At 42.5% G+C, this 22840-nt stretch overlaps 1 protein-coding gene across 1 annotated transcript; it reads left to right on the forward strand.

Annotated features, from left to right (window-relative positions):
* Nucleotides 1-13390: 13390 nt before the first annotated feature.
* On the forward strand, nt 13391-15584 carry LOC113024931 (zinc finger MYM-type protein 1-like). The gene is made up of 3 exons (XM_026172235.1): nt 13391-14310; nt 14735-14849; nt 15057-15584. Exons 1-3 carry the CDS (start codon nt 13391-13393, stop codon nt 15582-15584), a joined length of 1563 nt encoding a protein of 520 aa, XP_026028020.1.
* The last annotated feature ends 7256 nt before the right edge of the window (nt 15585-22840 follow it).

Below are 22840 nucleotides of genomic sequence, written 5' to 3' on the forward strand. Positions count from 1 at the left end.
CCAGAAGAGCCCTTATGGATGTTACAACAACATCAGTCCCAGGAGGAAGGTGGATATTGCAAGGTCTCTAAAAACTTGTCACCTGGGCAAGGATGGGTTTCAAACCTTCCAAATCGAGATCTGTGGTGTTAAAAAGAGGGACAGTGGAGGACAATTCAGTTTTTCCTTGGCTGGAACGATCTAGAGATGGCACGATACCACTTTTTTATGTCCGATACCGATTCCGATATCATAAATTTGGATATCTGCCGATACCGATATGAATCCGATATAGTGTTTTTTAATCAACAAAACTGTTTTTTTAAATATCTTGCTACATTTTGTATAAGTTCATGCTCAAGTTTAAAACAACAACTACACTAAAGCTATTCTGTTATACCTGTATGCAAAAAAAAATATTTCATAGTTCAGCAATACTGATCAATCTAATAAACTTAAACCTGCACCATCCTCCCTATTCTGGTATTTTAAAGAGTACTTAGCGTAAATATTAAGCAACCTAACTAATAGGGTTCCAACTCCCAGCAACAACAAAAATAAATAAATAAAAAATAGGGAACCACCCCTCACGCTCCACCTCATGATGCTTAATCGACGTAATCAACCTTAATTTGATGCAGTGTGAAAAAAAATGCACAGAAATAAATTATTTTTCAAGAAATATTAAATAGATTCAACATCTTTCTTCAACAAAATTGCAGACTGCACAGATGGTACCTTCCCAAAGGAAAAAGTACTATAGCTTACTAGGGTATATATATTAGACTTAATAGTCACTATATACAGTAATTGACTTCTATTCATTTTACATCAAATTAAAACTTTGGGTGTAAGATTCGGATAATTATTTATTAAAAGCTAGACATTTTAAATGAGAATAAGAAAGAAAAGTATGTCTTTGTGCCCCCTTTTCCCAGTTAATGCCCTATCGGCCCCCCTGGCTAAACTTTGCTAGATCCGCCCCTGCACAGTTACCAGCCGTCAGCTATGTAGAAAAAGATCCTCGAGTAGAAAGTAATATTAAATAAATTCTAACAACAGCTTATCAAGCTTAAACGTGCTGCTGTTGTTCAGCCACTGGTTTCCTCTTTCTGGTGCAAAGTGAGCCAAAAACAAACCAGAGAGACGGACTCGCGACAGAAAAGCCGATCAAATCAAATCACTTTTATTGTCACATCACATGTGCAGGTACATTGGTACAGCACATGTGAGTGAAATTCTTGTGTGCGAGCTTCACAAGCAACAGAGTTGTGCAAAATACAATAACGTAAACAATACCATACCAGGTGGTGATGCATCCAGTGAGGATGCTCTCAATGGCACAGTGATAGAAGGTCCTGAGGATGCGGGGGCTCATGCCGAATCTTTTCAGTCTCCTGAGAAAGAAGAGGCGCTGCTGCGCCTTCTTCACTGTTTTGTTTGTGTGTACTGACCACGTAAGATCCTCAGCCAGGTGTACGCCAAGGAACCGGAAGCTGCTCACTCTCTCCACAGCAGCGCCGCTGATGGTGATGGGGGTGTGTACTTCTCTGCACCTCCGGAAGTCCACTATCAACTCCTTTGTCTTTGCGACGTTGAGGGTGAGATGGTTGTCTTGACACCAGTGGGTCAGGGCGCTGACCTCCTCCCTGTAAGCCGTCTCATCACCGTTGGTGATAAGACCCACCACTGTAGTGTCGTCCGCAAACTTCACAATGATGTTGGAGTTGTTAGTGGCTGTGCAGTCGTAGGTGTAGAGTGAGTACAGGAGAGGGCTCAGTACACACCCCTGTGGAGCACCAGTGTTCAGTGTGACGGGGGATGAGGTGATGCTGCCCAGTCTGACCACTTGGCGTCTGTCAGACAGGAAGCTAAGGATCCAGCTGCAGAGGGAGCTGCTCAGTCCTAGATCCTGCAGTTTCCTGTCCAGCTTCGAGGGAACGATGGTATTGAATGCTGAGCTGTAATCTACAAACAGCATTCTCACATACGTGTCTCTCTTCTCCAGGTGTGACAGGGCAGTGTGTAGTGTCAGGGCTATGGCATCATCAGTGGACCTGTTGTGGCGGTATGCGAACTGTAGAGGGTCCAGTGAGTCGGGTAGTGCAGAGCAGATGATCAGCAGATCAGCTGATCATTAAGCAGTTTCATGATTGAAGTAGCAGCAAGAAGAGGCAAGGCAAGGCAAATTTATTTGTATAGCACAATTCAACAACAAGGTGATTCAAAGTGCTTTACAGAGACATTAGAAACAAAAACAAATAAAAAGCATGATTTAAAATTGATTAAAACAAGCAAACAAACAAACTAACTAAACACACACATTTCACACCTGTTCGCGCGATCTGAACCCTTATCGTAAGGGGAGCTACCAGTCCTTCTGTGGACGAGCTACTTTCTATTTTAAATTCCCTGAATTTAAAATACTCTCTAGACCAAGTCTAGACCCAGCTGGGGAGCTACCCAGAGCTCTAAACCCACTTAACAAACAAACAAACAAACAAAACAGTATATAAAATCAAAACAGATAAAATCAGAACAATAGATAAAATCAGTAGTTAATGTAAGTTTTGAAATTTAAGCTTAACAAACAAACAAAACAGTATATAAAATCAAAACAGATAAAATCAGAAATAGATAAGATCAGTAGTTAGTGTAAGTTTTGAAATTTAAGCTTAAAAGTGTGGATTTGGTGCTTTATTCAAATGCAGCTGAGAACAGGTGAGTCTTCAACCTGGATTTAAATAAACTGAGTGTTTCAGCTGATCTGAGGCTTTCTGGGAGTTTGTTCTAGATATAAGGAGCATAAAAGCTGAATGCAGCTTCTCCGTGTCTGGTTCTGACTCTGGGAACTGATAAAAGACCGGATCCAGATGACCTGAGGGATCTGGAAGGTTCACACTGGGTCAGGAGGTCACTGATGTATTTTGGTCCTAAACCATTCAGAGCTTTATAGGCCAGCATCAGAACTTTAAAGTCTATCCTCTGACGGACAGGCAGCCAGTGTAAAGACCTCAGAGCTGGACTGATGTGGTCCACTTTTTTGGTCTTAGTGAGGACTCGAGCAGCAGAGTTCTGAATGAGCTGTAGTTGTCTGACTGATTTTTTAGGTAGAACTGTAAAGATGCTGTTACAGTAATCAAGCCTATTAAAAATGAATGCATGGACTAGTTTTTCCAGGTCCTGTTGAGACATCAGATCTTTTATCCTTGAAATATTCTTGAGGTGATAGTAAGCTGATTTTGTTATTGTCTTAATGTGTTTTTCTAAGTTTAGGTCTGCATCCATCACTACACCCAAATTTCTCGCCTGGTTTGTGGTTTTTAGATGTATTGATTGAAGTTCTTTGGTGACCTGTAATCGTTTTTCTTTGGCGCCAAAGACTATTACTTCAGTTTTGTTTTTGTTTAGTTGGAGAAAATTGTGGCACAACCAGTCATTAATTTCCTCTATGCATTTACCAAGAGCCTGTACAGGGCCTTGGTCTCCTGGCAGTCGCTTGTTAAGCTTAAGGCAGGAATGCTTTACAAACATTCAGAGATGAACTTACACACTTGCTTTACTTCTCTCGGGGATAACTTTGTCGGAGATGAAATGCCGGGTTGCTAGCGAAGCTCCACATGCTATCCAGACCACCGACAGGTCCCGCATGCCACAACCGCTCTATCACGTGATGCACACTGCTCCGACGTGCTAACATTCTGAGGTGAGTTACGGCGTGTTGCAAGTTTTGTGAGGTGCTTTCGTGATATTTAATGGATCAGATTACATTTTTTATTTTTCTCCGATATCCGATCCAGTAATTTAGGTCAGTATCGGACCGATACCGATACGTAATATCGGATCGGTCCATCTCTAGAACGATCATCCCTTCCATCAGTGAGCAACCAGTGAAGAGTTTGGGGAAGCTTTTTTAAGCATCTCTGAAAGACTCCACCGCCTTCCACAAGTCCACCAAAGAGCTGGATAACTGGCCCCCTAAGGTTGACAAGTCAGGCCTGCCAGGTAGATTCAAGACCTGGATTTACCTGCACTCCATCCTACCGCATGTCCCGTGGCCTCTACTTGTTTTCTCAGTTCCAGTCTCAGCTATGAAGTCCCTCGAGAGGAGAATTACTAGCTTTCTGCGCAAATGGTTGGCCTTCCCCCGCTGCCTCAGCAGTGCAGCCCTTTATGGAACCAGTAACACCTTACAGCTCCCATTTAGTAGTCTCTCAGAAGAATTTAAGATGGCACACACTAGAGAAGTCCTTCAGTATAGTGAGTCAAGGGACCAGAAAGTGGTATTGAGGTGAGAACAGAGAGGAAGTGGAGAGCGGAGAGAGAAGTGGAGGTGGTAGAGTCACACCTCAGGCAGGAGCAGCTGGTGGGGACGTTGGCCACTGGGAGAGCTGGCTTGGGTCTTTGGGAGAAGTCTTTGGGAAAAGACCCAAGCCTTTTCCCAAAAACCCAAGTGGGGAAGGCCCAAGGGAAGGAGAGACACCAGCTAATTCAGGAAGAGGTCCGAGCAGGCATGAAGGAAGAGCAAACGAGTAAGACTGTGGGGCTCAGGCAAAAGGAAGTATGGACAAAGTGGGAGAATATCTTACAGCGGAAAGTTACGTGGACAAAAATCATCAAGGCAGATTTCCATCGTTTCCATTTCCTTGTTCAGGTTGTATATGATGCCTTGGTAAGGTGTGGGGCAAGAGCTGGAAAGGAGGTCCTGTCAGCAGTGAAGATTACGGTCAGGTCTCCTCTATACACCTCGGACTAGCAGCTGTAAGCTGACCTAGGGAAGCAGTTGAAATTCCCTCAGCACATCGCTGAAACATCACTTCAGCCAGACATAATTATTGTCTTGGAGGCAGCAAAACAGCTTATTGTCCTCTAACTCACCGTGTCCTGGGAAGAGCATATGAAAGAAGCAAATGAAAGGAAACATGCCAAGTACAAGGAGTTAGTAGAGAAGTGCTGAGGAGGGGGCTGGAAGACGTACAGGGCTCTAGAGTGCGACCAATTTGGTCGCAAATGCGACCAAATTTTTCAGTGGTGCGACTTAAAAATTTTTTTTGGTTGCACCTGTGCGACCAACTGTTTGGGTAGCAAAAAAAAAAAAAAATCTGCAACCTTCCCTGTGGTCAACAACAGACACACATTATGCCCCTATCGTGGACTAGACCAATCAGAGATCATAAGGGGAGGGACCTCTCTGATTGGCCGTGGTCCAGTTGAAAGTGCAGGTGGAAGTGGGAGGTGAGTAGCTTGAATAAAGCGATATCAATTCATTAAATCCTGAATCGACTTTTAAATATAACCGTGTTTTGCCAGAAACGTCAGATTAAAGCTCACAAAACCATTTCAACAACAACCAAACAGCAAATGAGAGCAGGTACACGGATTGCACACAAAGACGTAAACACAGAACGGACCGACGCATCAGAATCAACTTTGTCTTTCTTGGCTTTCTCACCTGACGGCCCGTAGACGGACACGCTGTCGGAGCTTAGCGATCCTGATGCGTCCGGTCCGCGCTGTGTTTACGTCTTTTTGCGCTGATTCTGAGCTGCAGGTTTTGTCTCTCCAACCAAAATTCACCGAGCCAGCAGCAAAAGAAGCAGCAAACTGCGCTTCACATTTGATCAATGTCGTCATGAATTTTGCTGTTTTGCTTCCACGACTATTAAAATCACACTTCATGCACAGCTAGCTCTCTCTCTGTACTTCAAGAACAGTTTCCTGTCTCCAGTCTCTGTTTTCTGTATTATTCATTCCCTTATTACCCACCAGTCTACCGTTGTTTACAGCGCTGTGGCTGCTGTCTTTTTCTTTTCTTTTTTTCACTTAAATGACCTCGGACAAGAAAGCCTGTTTTTTCTGTTGTTCAATACTGAAGAAATTTAAACTTTATATGCAGAACATTGTAGAATATTTTTAAGGTTATCTGCTATAAAAAGCCAGACCAGGAAAATCTCCTTCATGTTTTTCTGTGTTTTATTCTCAGTTACTTTCACGCAAAGGCATCTGCTGTGATGTTCACAATTCTGATGAAGTCAGTACTGATAAATGATCAGAATTATAATATTTCTGACTGTCTGAGGCTAACTTGAATCGAATCGGGACTTTGAAAACCAGAATCGAATGGATTATAGAAATCAGTGATGATACCCAGCCCTAGTGAGCAGCCTAGGCACGACAGAAGTGGATGTAGCTGCAATAGGAAAAGAACTATTGCTAACTTTTCTGTTATGTTAAGGCCTGATCCTTCTGAAATTCATAGCCAGTGCTCTGACACGGTGTCATTAATCTTTGAATGCTGAAGAAGCACAGTGTATCCAGAAAAACACATTATATTATATAAATTATTATAAAATTTGTGTGCGCCTAACTTTTGTGCCGGTACGCCTAACTTTAAAAAGTTAGGCGTACCGGTACGCCCATGGCAAAAAGCTAGTCTAGAGCCCTGACGTACTATGAGCCAATAGAGGTGGGCTGCAGAGGCTTTGCAGGACGCAAACCAAACCAACTGAGCCTAACAGGAGTGGCTAGGAAGAGGGCCATCTGGTCTGTATGTGAAGCCACAGAGAAGGCCACAAGGTGGCTGTGGATAAAGAGGGCTGATCCATGGGCAGCTGGTGCTTGGGTCTGATCAACCTTAGCTGGGTCGCCTGGACGATGTTGAAAGATCAGAAACACCCATTGACCCCAGGTTAGATCATTGATGATGCGTCCCAGCGCATCCAAAGATGTATCTTGCACACACACAAACAAAATGGAAGAACATGTGCACAGCGTTCACTTTATTCAGGTCTTTCGGTCAGAGAAGTCTGTCTGTGTAGTGCTGACATTATTATAATACATAATATTTACCCTCAGCGACAAAGAAGCACGTGCACACTGTGAAAATGTTTCTACATACTGCTTGTGCTTCATCCTGCTGCTGTTTTCAGGTGATTTTATTAATGTTGCACATTTAAAAACATCAGGATTTGACCCAAAACGCTTCCCAGTCATAAAGTATACAAATACTGAAAAAAACACATGCATACAAGGTCCCTCAACGGGATTAATGCGTTATTGAGCTGTGTCAGACTTTTCTCTTTGTACCTGCTGAATCACCATGGTAACCAATGCTAAACAAGGAGAGGAGTGTCCAATCAGAAGGCTTCTTCATAGATTCACTGAGGATGGAGAGGTTCAGCCAGCATTTTAATGTGTCAGTTCAATCTGTCACAGTCTGACTGTGGCAGACTGTATGGAGTGACGAGGAACATGCAAATCAACAGGTGACCTGACGTCGAGTGACTGTAAACACACAGACTAAATGCATACAGGAGGTGTTCAGGGTAAGTGGAAACACATGGGGAAACAGCTGACACAAATGAACATAACAATGTCACAGGGGAAGAGTAAAACTAAACGCATTGACCATAGAGCACAAGACCTCTTCAAAATAAAAAAAGGAAACATAACCAGACGCAGACATGATAACATGAATTTGACAACATAAGACACACAGACATGAAACACGTGAAGGGCGAGGGAGACTTAAACATAGAGGAGAAGACACGGGAACTCTAAGAAACAATGAACTATAGCAACAACCTAGGCATGGCAGGAAAGAACTTAGATAACCTGAAGAACTTAAATATAAGCCATAAACATCAAAATATATTAACATTCAAAACGCTGGGCCAAATGGCCCAGGATCGTCACACGATCAGTTCAGAGTGTCCTCAGGTTTGTGCCCAGGAGCAGCACTTGAAAGGGCACGAGGTCACCTGACCTTTACGTCCAGAATTATCACTGCTGATGAGCGGTGGATGTGTGGCTGTGACCAGCAGTGACCGGACGAGCCCGTCAGCTCAGGAGTACAGCCATCGCTTCCAAATGAAACTACTCAGTGCGGTGAACAGGGGTAAAATCCTTCCACATGAAAGAAAATGGCCCTTAAATGCTCATTGTGTTCACAAAAGAGGCAGAGCGCTCCTGAGCAGCATCTGTATGAGACAAGCTGAGCACTCTCCATCAACAGTAACATGAAAACAAAAATACCAAAAACATTTCATAAATCTGGTATCAAAGCAGTGACGCAAACACAGCTTCCTTTTTATCCTCTGAGTCATTACATGAACCAACATTGAGTTCAAATAAGAAAAACACAGACTATGCTTCACCGAATGCAGACCTGCCAAACACGAGCGCTAACGTCAGGTTTCTGATTTCATGGGGTTTCTCTCGTGTTTACCTCCTCCTCAATCAATCAATCTTTATTTATAAAGCACTTTTCATACAAAAAATGTAGCACAAAGTGCTTTACATAGTTAAAAGCAGCCCACCCCACCCTCCAACTCACTCCCCACACTCTCATTAACATAAATGATGTGAATGCACACATATCCCCCCCCCCCCCCCACACACACACACACACACACACACGCGCACTTAAAGAGTAAAAATTGGGCTGGGTTCACATGAGCTAAGTGAGGAAACACTATAACAGGGAGCCGTCTGCACCGGGAGCTGGTCACAGACCGCAGCCTCCAGGCTGGGCACACAGCAGGAGGGAGGCAAAGAAGCCCCCCAGCCAGGCTGAGAGGACCCCCAGAGACCAGCAGCCACGGTCGATCACAGCCCCGGTGCAGAGAGCGCCCTCCGAGGAAACACTGGAGATATGACACAATAGGCTATATACAGGGTAAAATGATAAAATAAATAAGAACGGGATACAATATAAATATAAATATAAATAGAGTAAGAAGATTAAAAAAATGGATAAGACTAAAATCAATAAATATTAGGTAAATCCTAAATTAATAATAGAATAACAGGATAGAATAAATAAGCATAAAAAATAAATAAACGCTAAGTAAAAGCTAAATTAAAAAGGTGGGTCTTGAGCCTGTTCTTAAAAACATGTATGTTCTCTGCGGCCCTGAGCTCCTCCGGCAGGCTGTTCCACAGACGAGGACCATACCACTGAAAAGCTGCCTCTCCGTGAGTATGTGTCCTGACTTTAGGGACAATCAAAAGGCCAGTGCCAGAGGACCTCAGGGTCCGCGAGGGTTTGTATGGTAAAAGCAGATCTGAGAGATAAGAAGGCCCAAGACCATTAAGACATTTAAAAACCAATAAAAGAACTTTAAAATCGATCCTGAAACACACGGGGAGCCAATGCAGCGATTCTAAAACCGGTGTAATGTGGGCCCGCCCTCTGGTCTTCGTCAGCACACGAGCTGCCGAGTTTTGCAAGAGTTGTAAAGTTGAAATATTCTTCTTAGGAAGACCAGAGAGCAGGGCATTACAGTAATCAATGCGACTGGTAATAAAAGCATGCATCAGCATCTCCGTGTTGGCCCGAGAGAGAATAGGGCGGACTCTGGCTATATTTTTTAGATGATAAAATCCAATTTTGGTTACATGTTTAACATGTGGGATAAAACCAAGCTCAGAGTCAAAAGTAACACCCAGGTTTTTCACTTGTAGTGAAGGACATAGTGAAAATGCCTCTAATTTAGACAAGAGTTTCTCTCTCTGAGCCTCAGGACCGACGATTAAAACTTCAGTTTTGTCCTGGTTAAGCTGTAAAAAGTTTTCTGCCATCCAAGATCTTATATCCAAGATACAGTTAAAAAGGGCATCCATTGGTCTGGTGTCATCAGGAGACACGGAGATGTACAGCTGTGTGTCATCAGCGTAACTGTGAAAGTTCACTCCATGCCTCCTGATGACACCGCCGAGAGGGAGCATATACAAATTAAAAAGTACAGGGCCTAGAACCGACCCTTGAGGCACACCACATGTCATTTTATGGATTTTAGAGGAGCATGTATCCATACTCACCATAAAAGTTCTGTCAGAGAGATAGGAAGTGAACCAGTTGTGTACAGCACCAGAGAGGCCCACCATGTATTTCAGTCTGTTTAAAAGAATAGCGTGGTCTGCTGTATCAAAGGCTGCGCTTAGATCCAGTAGCACCAGGACTGAGAGCTTTTGGGCGTCCCAGTTACATCTAAGATCATTTAAAACCTTTAGGAGAGCAGTCTCTGTGCTGTGGTTCACCCTAAATCCAGACTGGAATATCTCCAGGATCTGTCTATCATTTAGAAAATCAGTAATCTGAGTAAAAACAAGTTTTTCTAAGATTTTACTTAAAAATGGTAAGTTGGATACAGGTCTGTAGTTATTAAAATCATTACAATCCAAATTGCTCTTCTTCAGAAGGGGCCTCACCACCGCCGTTTTAAAGGCAGCAGGGAAGACACCCAACTGAAGAGAGCAATTCATCATGTATAAAAGCTCAGCCTCAAAAAATCCATAAAGTGTTTTAAAGAGTGAAGAAGGGATTGGATCTAAAAGACATGTGGTGGGTCTCACTGTGGAGAAAACTTTCTGAAGGTTCTCAGCATTAACCAGGACAAAGCTGTCCAGTGTCTCCTCAGGTACAATCGAGCCCTCAGATGTGTTTACAATCATATCGCAATTAGATCAAATGTGTGATGTGTGACTCTGTGTCACCATTCATTCAACTCTTCCTCCAACATCACGCTCAGTTCCCTGTTTGTGATGTTTTGATCCAGAGACGGCCGTCTTTAATTAAGAGATGTGACGAAAAATTCCTGCCGATCAGCAGCTGGAGCTCTGATTGGCCAGCTGCTGCAGCAGAAAGAATAAGGATATAAATCAGCTGAGTAGCAGTAGCAAATTTCATTTCTCATCTTTCATCTTTTAAAGAAAATGAATTCTGAAATTCAAAAATTTAAACCCACATTTAACTAATGATGTTATGAAGCTGTGTTTGGACACACAGGAACATAAAGATCACAGCGCCCCCTCTGCTCAGTTCTGATAACACACTTTCACAACTACAAGTAAAAGTCCGGAATGCGGCAGGTAAATAATCAAACTAACAGTGCATATTATGTTAGTCCGATTTGCCTTATTACAAAACCTGCCATTATTGTGCATTTAGGTGACCATGATGAGAGAGACAGACAGAGTCTGGCTCAGATGCTATCAGTTCTCACTGCAGTCTACCGGTAGCATCTCCTTTTAGTCCAGGATAGACGAATGTCACCGAGCAGTGACTCAGTTTGTGGTAAAAGGCTTGCACCCATTTGCCACAGCAGATGCCCTGATTTTTGGTAAGTGAATGTGTTTAATTGTAGGCAGGGACATTACTGGATATTCTTGTGTAATTGCTACAGAATAATTTATGTTATACTCTGTTATTGCTACAGAAGAATATTTATTTTATTATTTTACATTTACAATTTTTTTTTCCTGGGGACCCTGTGACACCCCATTGAAGAGCCATAGGCTGTGGATCTCTTAAGATCTCACTGTTGGGTTTGTAAGGCCATGTTACTCCTAAATTTCTATCTTGTTCAAAGAGAAACTATAACACAAAGTTCTAAGCTAATCTACCTTAGTGTTCTCCTTTTTTAAAAAGAATCGATAAGAGAATCGAATCGTTAAACAGAATCGAAAATGGAATCGGAATCGTGAAAATCTTATCAATACCCATCCCTAGTGGTGACCTGACAAAATGTCTCTCCTGCTTTGTACGCAGCGCTCTTCAACACACATGACACTGTCGCTATGTCAGTGCCGCCCCTTCCTTGGATGGCTCTGATAGTTCCCTCCCCCTGCAGACTGAGAACGCCCACAGACCTACAGAACTGGAGATTTTCTGATCCAGTCGTGTGTTACATTCAGTTCAATTTTATTTATACTGCACCAAATTACAACAGCAGTCGTCTGAAGTTGCTTTATACTGTAAGGTAAAGACCCTACAATAATACAGAGAAAACAAAAACAACCATATGACCAGTTATGATCAAACGTTAGACCCAGTAATTTGAGTTTATTATGTTTTGGTTTACTTTTGCATCATGGATTATTCTTTATCTTTCTCTGGTACTTTGTGTTTCAGTTATCTTGGTGTTTTGGATTGTTTTCTCATTCTCTTGTTGTGATGATGATGATGTTTATTATTAGAGTTTCATGTTTCTGTTTATCCATGTTTTAGGAATTGTGGTTTCATGTATTGTTTGAGTTTCATGTATTATTTTCTGTCCGCCCCTCTGTGTCGAGTCCGTGTCTTTGAGTAGTGATTCATGTTTCCTGTTTTATTGTGAAAGTCTTTGTCTTATGTTAGTGTGTGCAGCTTTGTTCCCCCTGTCTCGTTAGCCCTGATCTCTCCCAGCTGTGTCTCCCTCCTGTTGCCCACTCCCTCATTACTACCCTGTGTCTATAAGCCCTGTGTTTTCCCGTGCTCGGTGTCGCGTCGTACCATCAGATCATGCCCGTGTGTTTTTGTGTCAGTTTATGTTCAGTACCATTGCTCAGTTTCATCTTTTGTTTTATGCCAGCAATAAAGCTGAGGTTTGAGTTACAGTTCAGTGTCTGAGTCCTGCATTTGGATTCTCCTCTCCGCCTGCCCGCACACAGAGCCCTGACAGCTTTGGCGACAGTGGGAAGGAAAAACTCTCTTTTAACAGGAAGAAACCTCCAGCAGAACCAGGAACAGAACTACAAGTTTTCAAAGTCACTGAAATCCTCATGCTCGCTCATTTTCCTGATTCTCACATCACCTCTGTGGACATGTTCACCTGCTCCCTGATAGATCCCGCCCCAAGTAACAGGTGCCATGATGTAGAGGTAATCAGTACTATTCACATCACCTGTCAGTGCTAACCCCCCGTGTCCATCTAGTGCGTGATTGGTTCTTGCTCCCAAACAGACAATTCAAGCAGCTGGTAGGTGTGGTTCATGCATGGCCGGTCCCCTCTCTGTGACATCATACAGAGCAGGGAAATAAAACTGTGATAAAGGCAGTGGCGGCTGGCCCATAGGGGGCGCTCGGGCTCCGCCCCCCCAAATGTGGAGGAGTAAAAATATATATTTTTAAAAAATTCATCAATGATAGTTTTACTATGTGTGTGCCCATATACAGCCAGGCGTATTTTAACATTTTCACCAGCTGACTCATTAAAGTTCAACCAACAAACGGTGTTTTTCTTCTTCTGGGGCGCTCGTCAAAGCGCCCTTGATATGCAGCGAAATAGCCTATCATTAAATGGTTGCCAGGGGAAAATAATAAATATTTGACCTATCAGCGTCGCTGAATTAAATGGTTTGGGGGCGCTTAAAATTGCGCCCCTGCAGAAAACGTGAAAGCTCACGAGTTCATATGGACAACAGTGTAAAGCTAGCTGTGCTAGGGAAAACTAGCATAGCGGCGCAGCTAGATGATGGACATCGGATTGCTTTAAGAAGGCACAACAAAGAGGTAGATAAAAACCGTCATATTTTATCTAAAATCATCGATTGTATTAAGTTTTGTGGTGCTTTTGAGCTAGCAATGCGGGGACATGATGAAAGTGATTCCTCAGACAATCCAGGGATTTTTAGAGGTTTAGTCGACTTGATGGCATCAATTGATCACGACTTGAGGCAACACCTTGAAAATGCTACTGTATTTAAAGGCACCTCGAAAACAGTCCAGAACGAGATCCTGGATTGCATGTTGGCAGTTCTGAGAGAAAGGATCGTGGAAGAAGTAAAGGCAGCGAAGTTTTTAGCCATTCAAGCTGATGAAACCACTGACATTTCTACACACTGTCAGTTAGTCATGGTGCTAAGATACATTGACCAACGAAACCGTATTCAAGAGCGTTTTTTTGAATTCATCAAGCTACCCAATGCTTGTGCAGATGCAATAGCCAGTGCCTTATCGGAGAGGCTGCGCTTCATCCTCCCCCAGGGACAAGAGAGAAAGTTGATCGCCCAGGCCTACGATGGGGCCGCTGTAATGAGGGGTACCACTGGAGGAGTGCAGCGTAAGATACAGGACATTTATGCTAACGCTCACTACGTACATTGTTATGCCCATCAGTTAAACCTGGTAATGCAACAAGCAACCTCCCACATCCCTCAAATCAGTCACTTTTTTCCCGACATAGCAGGATTCGCTTCTTTTTTTACTAAATCGAGCAAGAGGACTGCAGTGCTTGACGAGGTGGTGGCGCACCGACTTCCAAGTGCATCGGCAACCCGTTGGAACTTCAACAGTCGTGCTGTGAATACAGTGTATGAACATAAAGACGATCTGGTGAGGTGTTTTCAGACCATCCGTAACAGTGAAGGATTTGATGCCCCTACAAAGAGAGATGCCGGTGGTTTCGTGAGAATGCTGGAAGACGAAGCTTTCTGTTTTTTCCTGGCCTTGTTTCACAAGATAATGCCACATGTAGACATGCTGTATAACCACCTACAGAAGAGAAACATCGATTCTGTCACCATCGCAGGGATCACCCAGACATTCATCAGCCGCATGCAGGCTATCAGGTAGGCATAAAAGCATAAATATGTAACCTAGAATAAATGTTAATTATCTATGCATAGATTCTATCAAATTCTCTGCATATATTCTGTGTTCTGTGACTTAAATGTTTAATGGAATTCAGATAATTTTGATTTATATCAGCCTTTGAAGTAATTTTATGAAAAATATTTGATTAAGTATATTTGATGAAGTATATTCCCAGTAATGATTTGATGTAGCCTATACCATAGGCTATTTCCTGAAATTATGGCCAGGGCCTTTATTTACTTGCACTGGTTTTCCCCCAGCCATTAAACCAGGTCCGGTTATTAATTAAATCCGGTAATTCCCGGTAATTAGAACACAACCTTTGTTTGGTTTGTGTTTGGTTAATATATCCCTATTCAGTTTTCAGAAGCCATTAATGAAACTTATGTATTGGATCAGGGAGGCACTTCCTAATCTGGTTGTGGATGAGGAGTACAGGGGACCTGTTCAAGACCCACCCACAAAGAGACGGAGAACATTGGGGGAAGACAGGCAACACCATTTGGCACTGGAGGTAAGCACTAGCTGCTTGGTCTGATTTAAATCGGATCATCAGATAAAATCTAATGACGATGCTGTCAGATGTCATTTGATATAGTGGTCATGACTGTTTTGTTTTGTTATGGACAGATTTTTTTTTTCAGAATAATGATTAACATGAGACATGTGCCAAAGTCTTACCACTGAATCTAACTCTTACCAATTATATATTATTGGATAGGTGTGCGACACCATTATGAGCCATGCCAAGGAGAGGTTTTCTTTCACCAAGCACCTTGTCAGCGCCACTCTGTTGCAAGGAGACTTGTTCCAACAACACAGCAAAAATTTTCCAGATGCAGCACTACAAACCACAGTGGAAGCCTATCCCTCATTGGACAAAGCCAGACTTAAAACAGAACTGTCCCTGATCTACGACAACGAGGAGTTTCAGAGTTGTAGTGGTGCGCTGGCGCTCTATCAGGTTCTGATGGAAAACAACCTTCAAGACAGATTCACCGAAACTGTAAGTCTTCTTAACATCCTCATCACCACACCAATGACAACATCAGAATCGGAGAGGTGTTTCTCTACTTTAAAGAGGATAAAAACTTTCCTGAGAAACAATATGGCTCAGGATCGGCTCAACGCTCTGGCTATGCTGTCCATAGAGAAAAAACTCACACAAGAACTTCCTGATTTCAACACCAGGTTCATCGAGAAATTTGCCACTCAGAAAGACAGACGAGCAAAGTTCTTGTACAAATAAGAACCCTTAACCATATTTACTCTCTTTCTCCATCCCTCTCTCTTTCTCTCTTTAGCCCACCCCCCCAATCAGTTTACAGTTGTTGTTTTCAATAGTTATTTTTCATTCATTCAAAAAAAAAAAAAAATCTGTTCATGTTCATTTTTACAAATCTATACAAATGGCCAGAATATGGTTGTTCATTTTAAATTTAAATTAAAATTGTGTTGTTTGATGTACTCATTAAATGGGTCATTTTAGTCGATATCATAAAAATTGCCCCCCCTGAGATTTTTTTCAGGAGCCGCCACTGGATAAAGGGTTACTGTACACACACTGAGCTCATTATTAGAAACTACAGACATGTTTAACATGAATGTCCCTGTGGCTCTGACTGTTTGACTGATGGGCTAAAGAAGCAGAAGGAGCAGAGCAGGCTGCAGACCGAGTGTCAGATATCAGCCGTCATGTTCCTGGTTTCTCCTGATAAGTGGCCCTTGTTATATTTTTATACACACATTTGCAAAAACCCAGAAACCCTTTTTTTCTGAAAGTGAAAATACTGCTGTGATGGCATCATTAGCGTTTCAAATATATTAGTTCCCCATCTCACAGCCCACGTACTGTCATCCACAGTGTTTCCCGTAGGCTGGAGTGACACTGAGCACACATACAATAAATGTCAGTACTCAGACTGCCACATCAAAGCCTGAGAGTTACTTTCTGTCTCTTTTCATCCTTGTTTTATTAGATCTCACACAGTTTCTGCGTTTGTGCAGGGGTGGACAAAATGAGGATGTACCCAGCACACAAGGTTTAAGATAAAACTTTTAGGAAGCTCTGAGTCATTTCAAGCACAACAGAACAAAGTCAAACATGAGGAAGGAGCTGCTCTGGGCCTGGAATGAAGAAACGTCATGCTTATTTCCTCAGATTATACCAATCCACGTTCAACAACTATGCTAAAATCTAAGATCTGCTTCTCCTGTGGAGCTTAAACTGTGAAGCAGAGGAGTACAAAGGTGTGATGGTGGTACGACTGCAAAGAAGAACTGCTTTATTGCATTTGGGTTCAAGGAGAGTGACAGTTTAAATATCGTCTTGATAAAATGGAGCCTTAGATTGACCGACAGGGCGGTGCAACTTTACCAAATAATTTGGGTAAACAGGAAGGCAAAGGTTTTGATTCACGGGTCAGTAAATATGCCAAATTTCACTTACGGAGACAAGCTCCTCCGACTGAAAGAATGAGACTCCAGATACAAGAGGCTGAAATGAGTTCCTCCAAAAAGGGAGGCTAGACTGGCGCTTAGAATACAATGAGCAACTCAAATACTGAAGCATGTTATTACCTGTGTGCCCATGGCTCTGATGGAAAACAGATCTCTGGTCTTGGACTCAGGGTTTCAAGTTTTTGTATGAAAATGTTTTGAAAAGTAATTTAAGCTCATGTTTCCTGTTACTAGTGTTATTTTATATTTTATTGTTGTCCTTTGGCACCTGGCACTGGTTCTTTAGTTACCCGGACTTTTAGCTCTTAGTGTAGCTGTAGAGGACTTGTTTCTACAAAAATCAAATCAGGCATTACCGACTAACAGTACCACTCATTCGACCACTGATAGTCTGCTTTCTCTGTTCAACTCAGCTTGTCTGGAAATACTAGATTCCATTGCTCCTTGCACCACTAGGTATCTAAAACCTAAAACCCAACCGTGGTTAAATAATGACACCAGGGAACGCAGACGGACATGTAGAAAAGCGGAAAGACAGTGGAAAAAGGACCGTCTCCAAGTGTCATTTGAGGCACTTAGAGAATCCCTGTCAAGTTACCAGAAAGCTGTAAGAGCAGCAAAACAAAATACTTTTCCAAGATCGTGTCCAACAACTGTCATAAACATTGGATTTTATTTGGTATTATAAACTCAGTTTTTAATCCTCCCACTGCTGATCCTCATATAGCAGTGAACATGTGAGAATCTAATGAAATTCTTCATTAATAAAATTGTAGATACTAGATCCCACATTATTCCTCCCATTTCTGACCCAGGTTTTTATGCTCCAACCTTGGCTGTTTTTGATCTCTTCGAGCCAGTATCCCTTTCATTACTTAATGAAGTAGCCCTTCAAAATGTACCCTGGATATCATTCCACCTAGGTTACTGAAAGATGTTTTTGACACTGTTGGTACATGTCTGCTTTCTATTGTCAAAAGCAGTCTTCAGTCTGGGTCTGTTCCCTCTGATTTTAAACATGCTGTGGTGGAACCCATCCTTAAAAAGCAGAGTCTGGACTCAACAGTTCTATCAAATTACCGCCCAATCTCTAAATTGTCTTTTTTGTCAAAAGTTCTGGAGAAAATTGTCCTTCTGCAGCTCCAGACCTTTTTAGACCAACACGACATTGGTGAACTATTCCAATCTGGTTTTAAAACGCACCACAGCACTGAAACCGCTCTTTCAAAAGTTTCTAATTACCTTTTAACTTTTACCGACTTGGGAGACTCTGTTATTTTAATATTATTAGACCTCAGTGCTGCTTTTGGCACAGTAGATCACAGGATTCTTATCTCTCGACTAGAACAATGTGCCAGAGTTAAAGGGCTTGCTTTGGAATGGTTTAAATCCTACTTATCTAATCATACTTTCTCTGTTAGATTCAGGGATAAATTGTCTCCAAAGACGACCCTTTTTTGCGGAGTCCCCCAGGGCTCTATCCTTGGTTCAGTCTTTTTTTCAATGTATATGCTCCCATTGTGATCTATTTTTGAAAAATATGGAATTTTGTTTCACTTTTACGCAGATGACTCTCAGATTAACCTTCAACTAAAACGAAAATCTGTGAATCCTCTGAAGGGACTGTTTGATTGTCTAAAAGATGTCAAGGCATGGATGGCTCTAAATTTTCAAAATCTAAATGAACAGAAAACTGAGGTCATTCTCTTTGGTCCTTCTGACCATTATGACCTTGGCCCCTTAGGAAATTATAAAAAACCATTTGCAAGAAATTTAGGGGTGATTTTTGACAGCAATTTAACATTTGACAAATAGATAAATGTAGTCAAAACCAGTTTCTTTCATATTCGCCTAATTTCAAAAGTTAAGCCCTTTCTCTGTTTCAGAGATTTTGAGAAAGCGATCCATGCCTTCATCTCATCTCACCTCGACTTCTGTAATAGTCTCTACTCTGGTGTCACCTCTTCATCAATTGGCTGACTGCAGCTAGTTCAAAACGCTGCAGCACGGCTCCTAACTGCTCCTTGCTCCTCATAGTTAGAGGATGAGTTGCTCCCCTGACCAAATGCGGTCGGGAAACTTGGGGTCTTCTTCATGAAGGCTGGGACGGAGTGGGGAATGGAGAGGAGGGCAGTTGTGGGATTGATTGTGTTGTTGTTGTAACTGATTATCTCTTGTTGTTTATCATTGATGCATCACGTATGTTAATGAGCTCTGAGTCTGGATCTAAAGAGCAGGACTGTAGGCACATGTGGATGAACTGAGCCTTCGAGAGAAGGGCTGAGGAGCTGCAGCGTCCTGGTGGAACTCCGAGATAGACTTGAGGGATTATATTTCTTATCTACACCCCTTCTTGTCAGGATTCCCAAGGAAGAAGATTGGGATGACAAGGCCTGGCAGAAGGATGTCTGTGATACTCTTGTTAGCCTGTTAACTGAAACCTGACTTTCTGAAAGAAAAAATATAGTCAGTGAATGATGAAGTCAGTGTAGTTACAATGATCTTTATATTTGTTGCATGTAGAGAAAAGGTCACTTGTAACTGAGTGTTTTTTGTTTGTTTGTTTGTTTGTTTGTTTGTTTTTTTCAGATTTGACTGATGATTCTGTTCGTGCAGTTTTCATGTCATGCTGAGCAATGCTTGGCTTTTTCTCCATTCATTCACACAGGAGCTTCAAAATAAAAGCCCAGAAGCTGCAGAGCAGTGAGACTTTCCTCTAGAAGGATTTATAGTTTGTAGACATGGAGTAGCAGTGTTTAAGGTTCAGCTCAGCATACAGGACACAACCAGACAATTGACTAAACAAACTGGACAAACCAATGATGTCCATTTCTGCCCCATGTACCTTTGTGGTTTAGAGTCTAAACAAGCAAGTAGAAAACTTAAGAAAACAATCACGCAAGACTCAGTGACACAAATCCCGCTCTTTGATGAGCCATCAAAGCAGAAATCCTCCGGTTGGTCTGAAAGGTTTGACTAAATTCATAGTGCCAACAAGACTGCACAGCATGGCAACGTTTTTAAATGAGTCTCTAAAGAAAGACCAACAAACAAATTCACCAAAAAAACAAAGTTCAAACCAACATTTAAACCAACGTCCAAACTGTGAGAGGCACTTGTGTCTCAGAGGTCAGTTTGATCGGCTGTCTGAGTAGAAAGCACTTCTTTGGGTTCTTTGGGTTAAGAGGGGTTTGAACACAACCCTTAGCCCCTGATGAAGATGCTGCACTGTACCTCCCACATTCTGCCTGCCGATCAAACCTCGACCTGCCCGTCTTTTTCCTAACCTTGAGGCCAGCTCTGCCCTCTTGCTCTCAGGTTGTCACTGTTCGTTACACCGATATAGCTTGAAGTGCTCTTTTGTCTCGAGCAGCTTTCACATGTGTGAATGTGTCTGAAAACCAGGTCCTTCCTGAAAAAGAGAGCATTGCTCTCAGTAGCTGAGGCACTGGGGTGAGAAAGTTACTGCTGACCGTCATAGTCATCCCTTACCCAAACAGAACAAATGACGCTTCACAGACCCCCTTAGATCCATCATGAACATCCACCTTACTGAGGAAGAGACGGCCAGGCACACTGATAATTACCCAGAGGTCTCTCCCTCTGTGCTGAATGAAGAATTAGATTCCCTCTTTGTGCACGTTTGAAGGTGACTCAGCCATGCTGCCATGCAGGAAGCATGCTTTCAATTTGAAACCACCCGGGCTTATTTCATTGTTCCCTAAAAGTCAAAACACGAGTCGGCTTTGACAACGTGACAAAAGAAAATCCAAAGCAGAAGTGATCTTACAACACCAACGCAGAGTCCCCAGCAGACCTCAAATTTACCCTATTTTAAGGTTTCATCATCATTCATCAGTGAGCGTCACATCTATCAACATCTGTTCCCATCCATCAGCTGCATGACTGCAGAGCTGCACATGTAACCAAGCAACTGCAGGAGGGCTCTGTGCGTGACTGATCGTAAATGACAGAAGCCCAAACAAACATCAAAAAGCTGCCAGTCCACACAGAAGCTTGTCAGGCATCTTGAATGGAGCTGAGTTGAGCAGGGAGTGAAAACGCCACAGAGTGCAGTGTGGACCGGAATTGAGTTCTGGACCTGCTGCAGATGATCCGAAGGTCAAACTACAAATGTGAAAAGGATATCTGTCACTATGGGGACTTACCTGTACCCGTATGATCTCTACCTGCTGGAGGACAGTCTTAAAGCTCTGTGCTGTACTCTGTTCTGCACCTAAATGTAAAACTTACCTTTGAAATATCGATGTGTGATTGGGTCTAAGGGTGACGAATGATATTTGTACAGGTGAACAATGAGTCACCACTCCGGCTCTCCAAGCAGGTGCTCACAGGTAGCTGGATGACCTCAGGAGGTGTGTTTATCCCTGGAAGGATGTGCTGATATTTCTACGGCTGGGCGTAGACTCTGTAGTTCTGTTTCAGAGAAGAAGATGTCTTGCAAAGTTGCTCTCCTGTATTAATGGATCTGAGAGTTTTCACTGCCACCTCATGTCTGAGTTGCAGGGGAGAGTTGAATGCAGAGGTGCGTATGTACCCAAGCATCTGAAGGAGGGTTCGTCACACAGCAGATCTTAAACTACAAATACCTGCCGGTCCGCACAGAAACTGTCAGTAACTCAGAAGCAGAGATGCGATTAGACAGGAAGTCCAGAGACAGCAGTGCATTCTGGGAGCATCAGCAGTCATCAGAGCAGACAATCTCAGGAATCTGAATCGGTCCAGAACCTGAAATTTCTTCTTCAGCTAGTCTGCTGATGATTTCCTCATGTGCTTGTGACATCAGCCACCCTCTCTGAGCTTCAGCTGCCAGACTTTCCTCCCAAAAACATTTTCATCCACGTCTGGATTCCTTTTCCCAGCAGTAACTGCTCAGAGCACAACCCCTCATTCTTTCTGTACTGTGGAGGAGGTGCGAAAACTTTTTGGTGTCATTGAACTAAACACACACACCCGCCCTCTCACATCATCTATAATTGACTGAGACAGGACTCTTCCAGACACTAAACCAAGGCACAATGTACATTTCAATTCCTTTAATTTTAAATATGTTTATATTGTCTATCCTGTAAAATAGTCAGATGTCTATTCATATTAATGTACAGAATTCACCTGCTTGCTGCTACTACTGCACATTCACCCAGTGTATATACTATATGTCTGTATATATATATATATATATATATAATGTTCTTCCTCTACACACCCCCCCAATTTTTGCACATGTCGAGGAGCGTGTCAGGCTACATTTCACTGTGTGTTATACTTGTATAACTATGCATGTGACAAATAAAGAACCTTGAACCTTGAACCTAATATGTGAGTTTTTCTCCTTTCTTCACACATAATGTTGTTCAAGTGCACGATATCCAGCTGCTCTTTTTCAGTCTGTTTCATTGTTTCTTTTATAACAGTGTGTGTGTGTCTGTGTGTGTGTTTTACTAACTTGTTTGGAATAACTTTTTCCAGCTTTTGCATCCTTATAAACCTCCTGCTATAATCTTGTAAATTTATTGTGAACCATGGCTCAAACCATCCAGAGTGACTGTTAAACTTGCGTGTATGCCATCATTATAAAAGTCAGGCCTTTTTGAAACACTGCAGTGATAAAAAATGTATGAGCTTCCTTTGAAAGATAAATTCTCATTTCTTTGGCTACAACAAACCCCAAATGTGATCCAAGACAGGTTTCTGCTGACCTGGTTTAAGTCAGGTGAGTGTGAGTCACATTAAGTGTACAGAAATATGAGTAACTCTAAAGGCTACTCTCACTGTATCAGCGAGCAGCAGTCAGTTCGATGTCTCAGGTGGGCGTCCGTCTGCACTGCCAGGGTTAACGGGCTCTGTGTGCTTTAGTCACGATCTGAAACCCCTTCCATCATCCAAACTTCCCTCTGGATGCCAATGAGTGCAAAACCACAAATTCCATCATTTGTTTATTACTCCTGATCTTTCTAACATGGTCATCTGCCACACAAGGAGCTCTCCTTGTGTGACAGACTGCTGCATCCTCGATGCATAAAA

Source organism: Astatotilapia calliptera, chromosome 7 (assembly GCF_900246225.1).
Source record: "Astatotilapia calliptera chromosome 7, fAstCal1.2, whole genome shotgun sequence".
Classification (NCBI taxonomy): Eukaryota; Metazoa; Chordata; class Actinopteri; order Cichliformes; family Cichlidae; genus Astatotilapia; species Astatotilapia calliptera.

Bases quoted from the DNA above. Each gene is read 5' to 3' on its own strand.
- LOC113024931 (XM_026172235.1), top strand. From the start codon at position 13,391: ATGGCATCAATTGATCACGACTTGAGGCAACACCTTGAAAATGCTACT. The intron at 14,311-14,734 runs GTAGGCATAAAA...GTATTGGATCAG, and splicing joins AGCCGCATGCAGGCTATCAG to GGAGGCACTTCCTAATCTGG. The intron at 14,850-15,056 runs GTAAGCACTAGC...ATTATTGGATAG, and splicing joins AACACCATTTGGCACTGGAG to GTGTGCGACACCATTATGAG.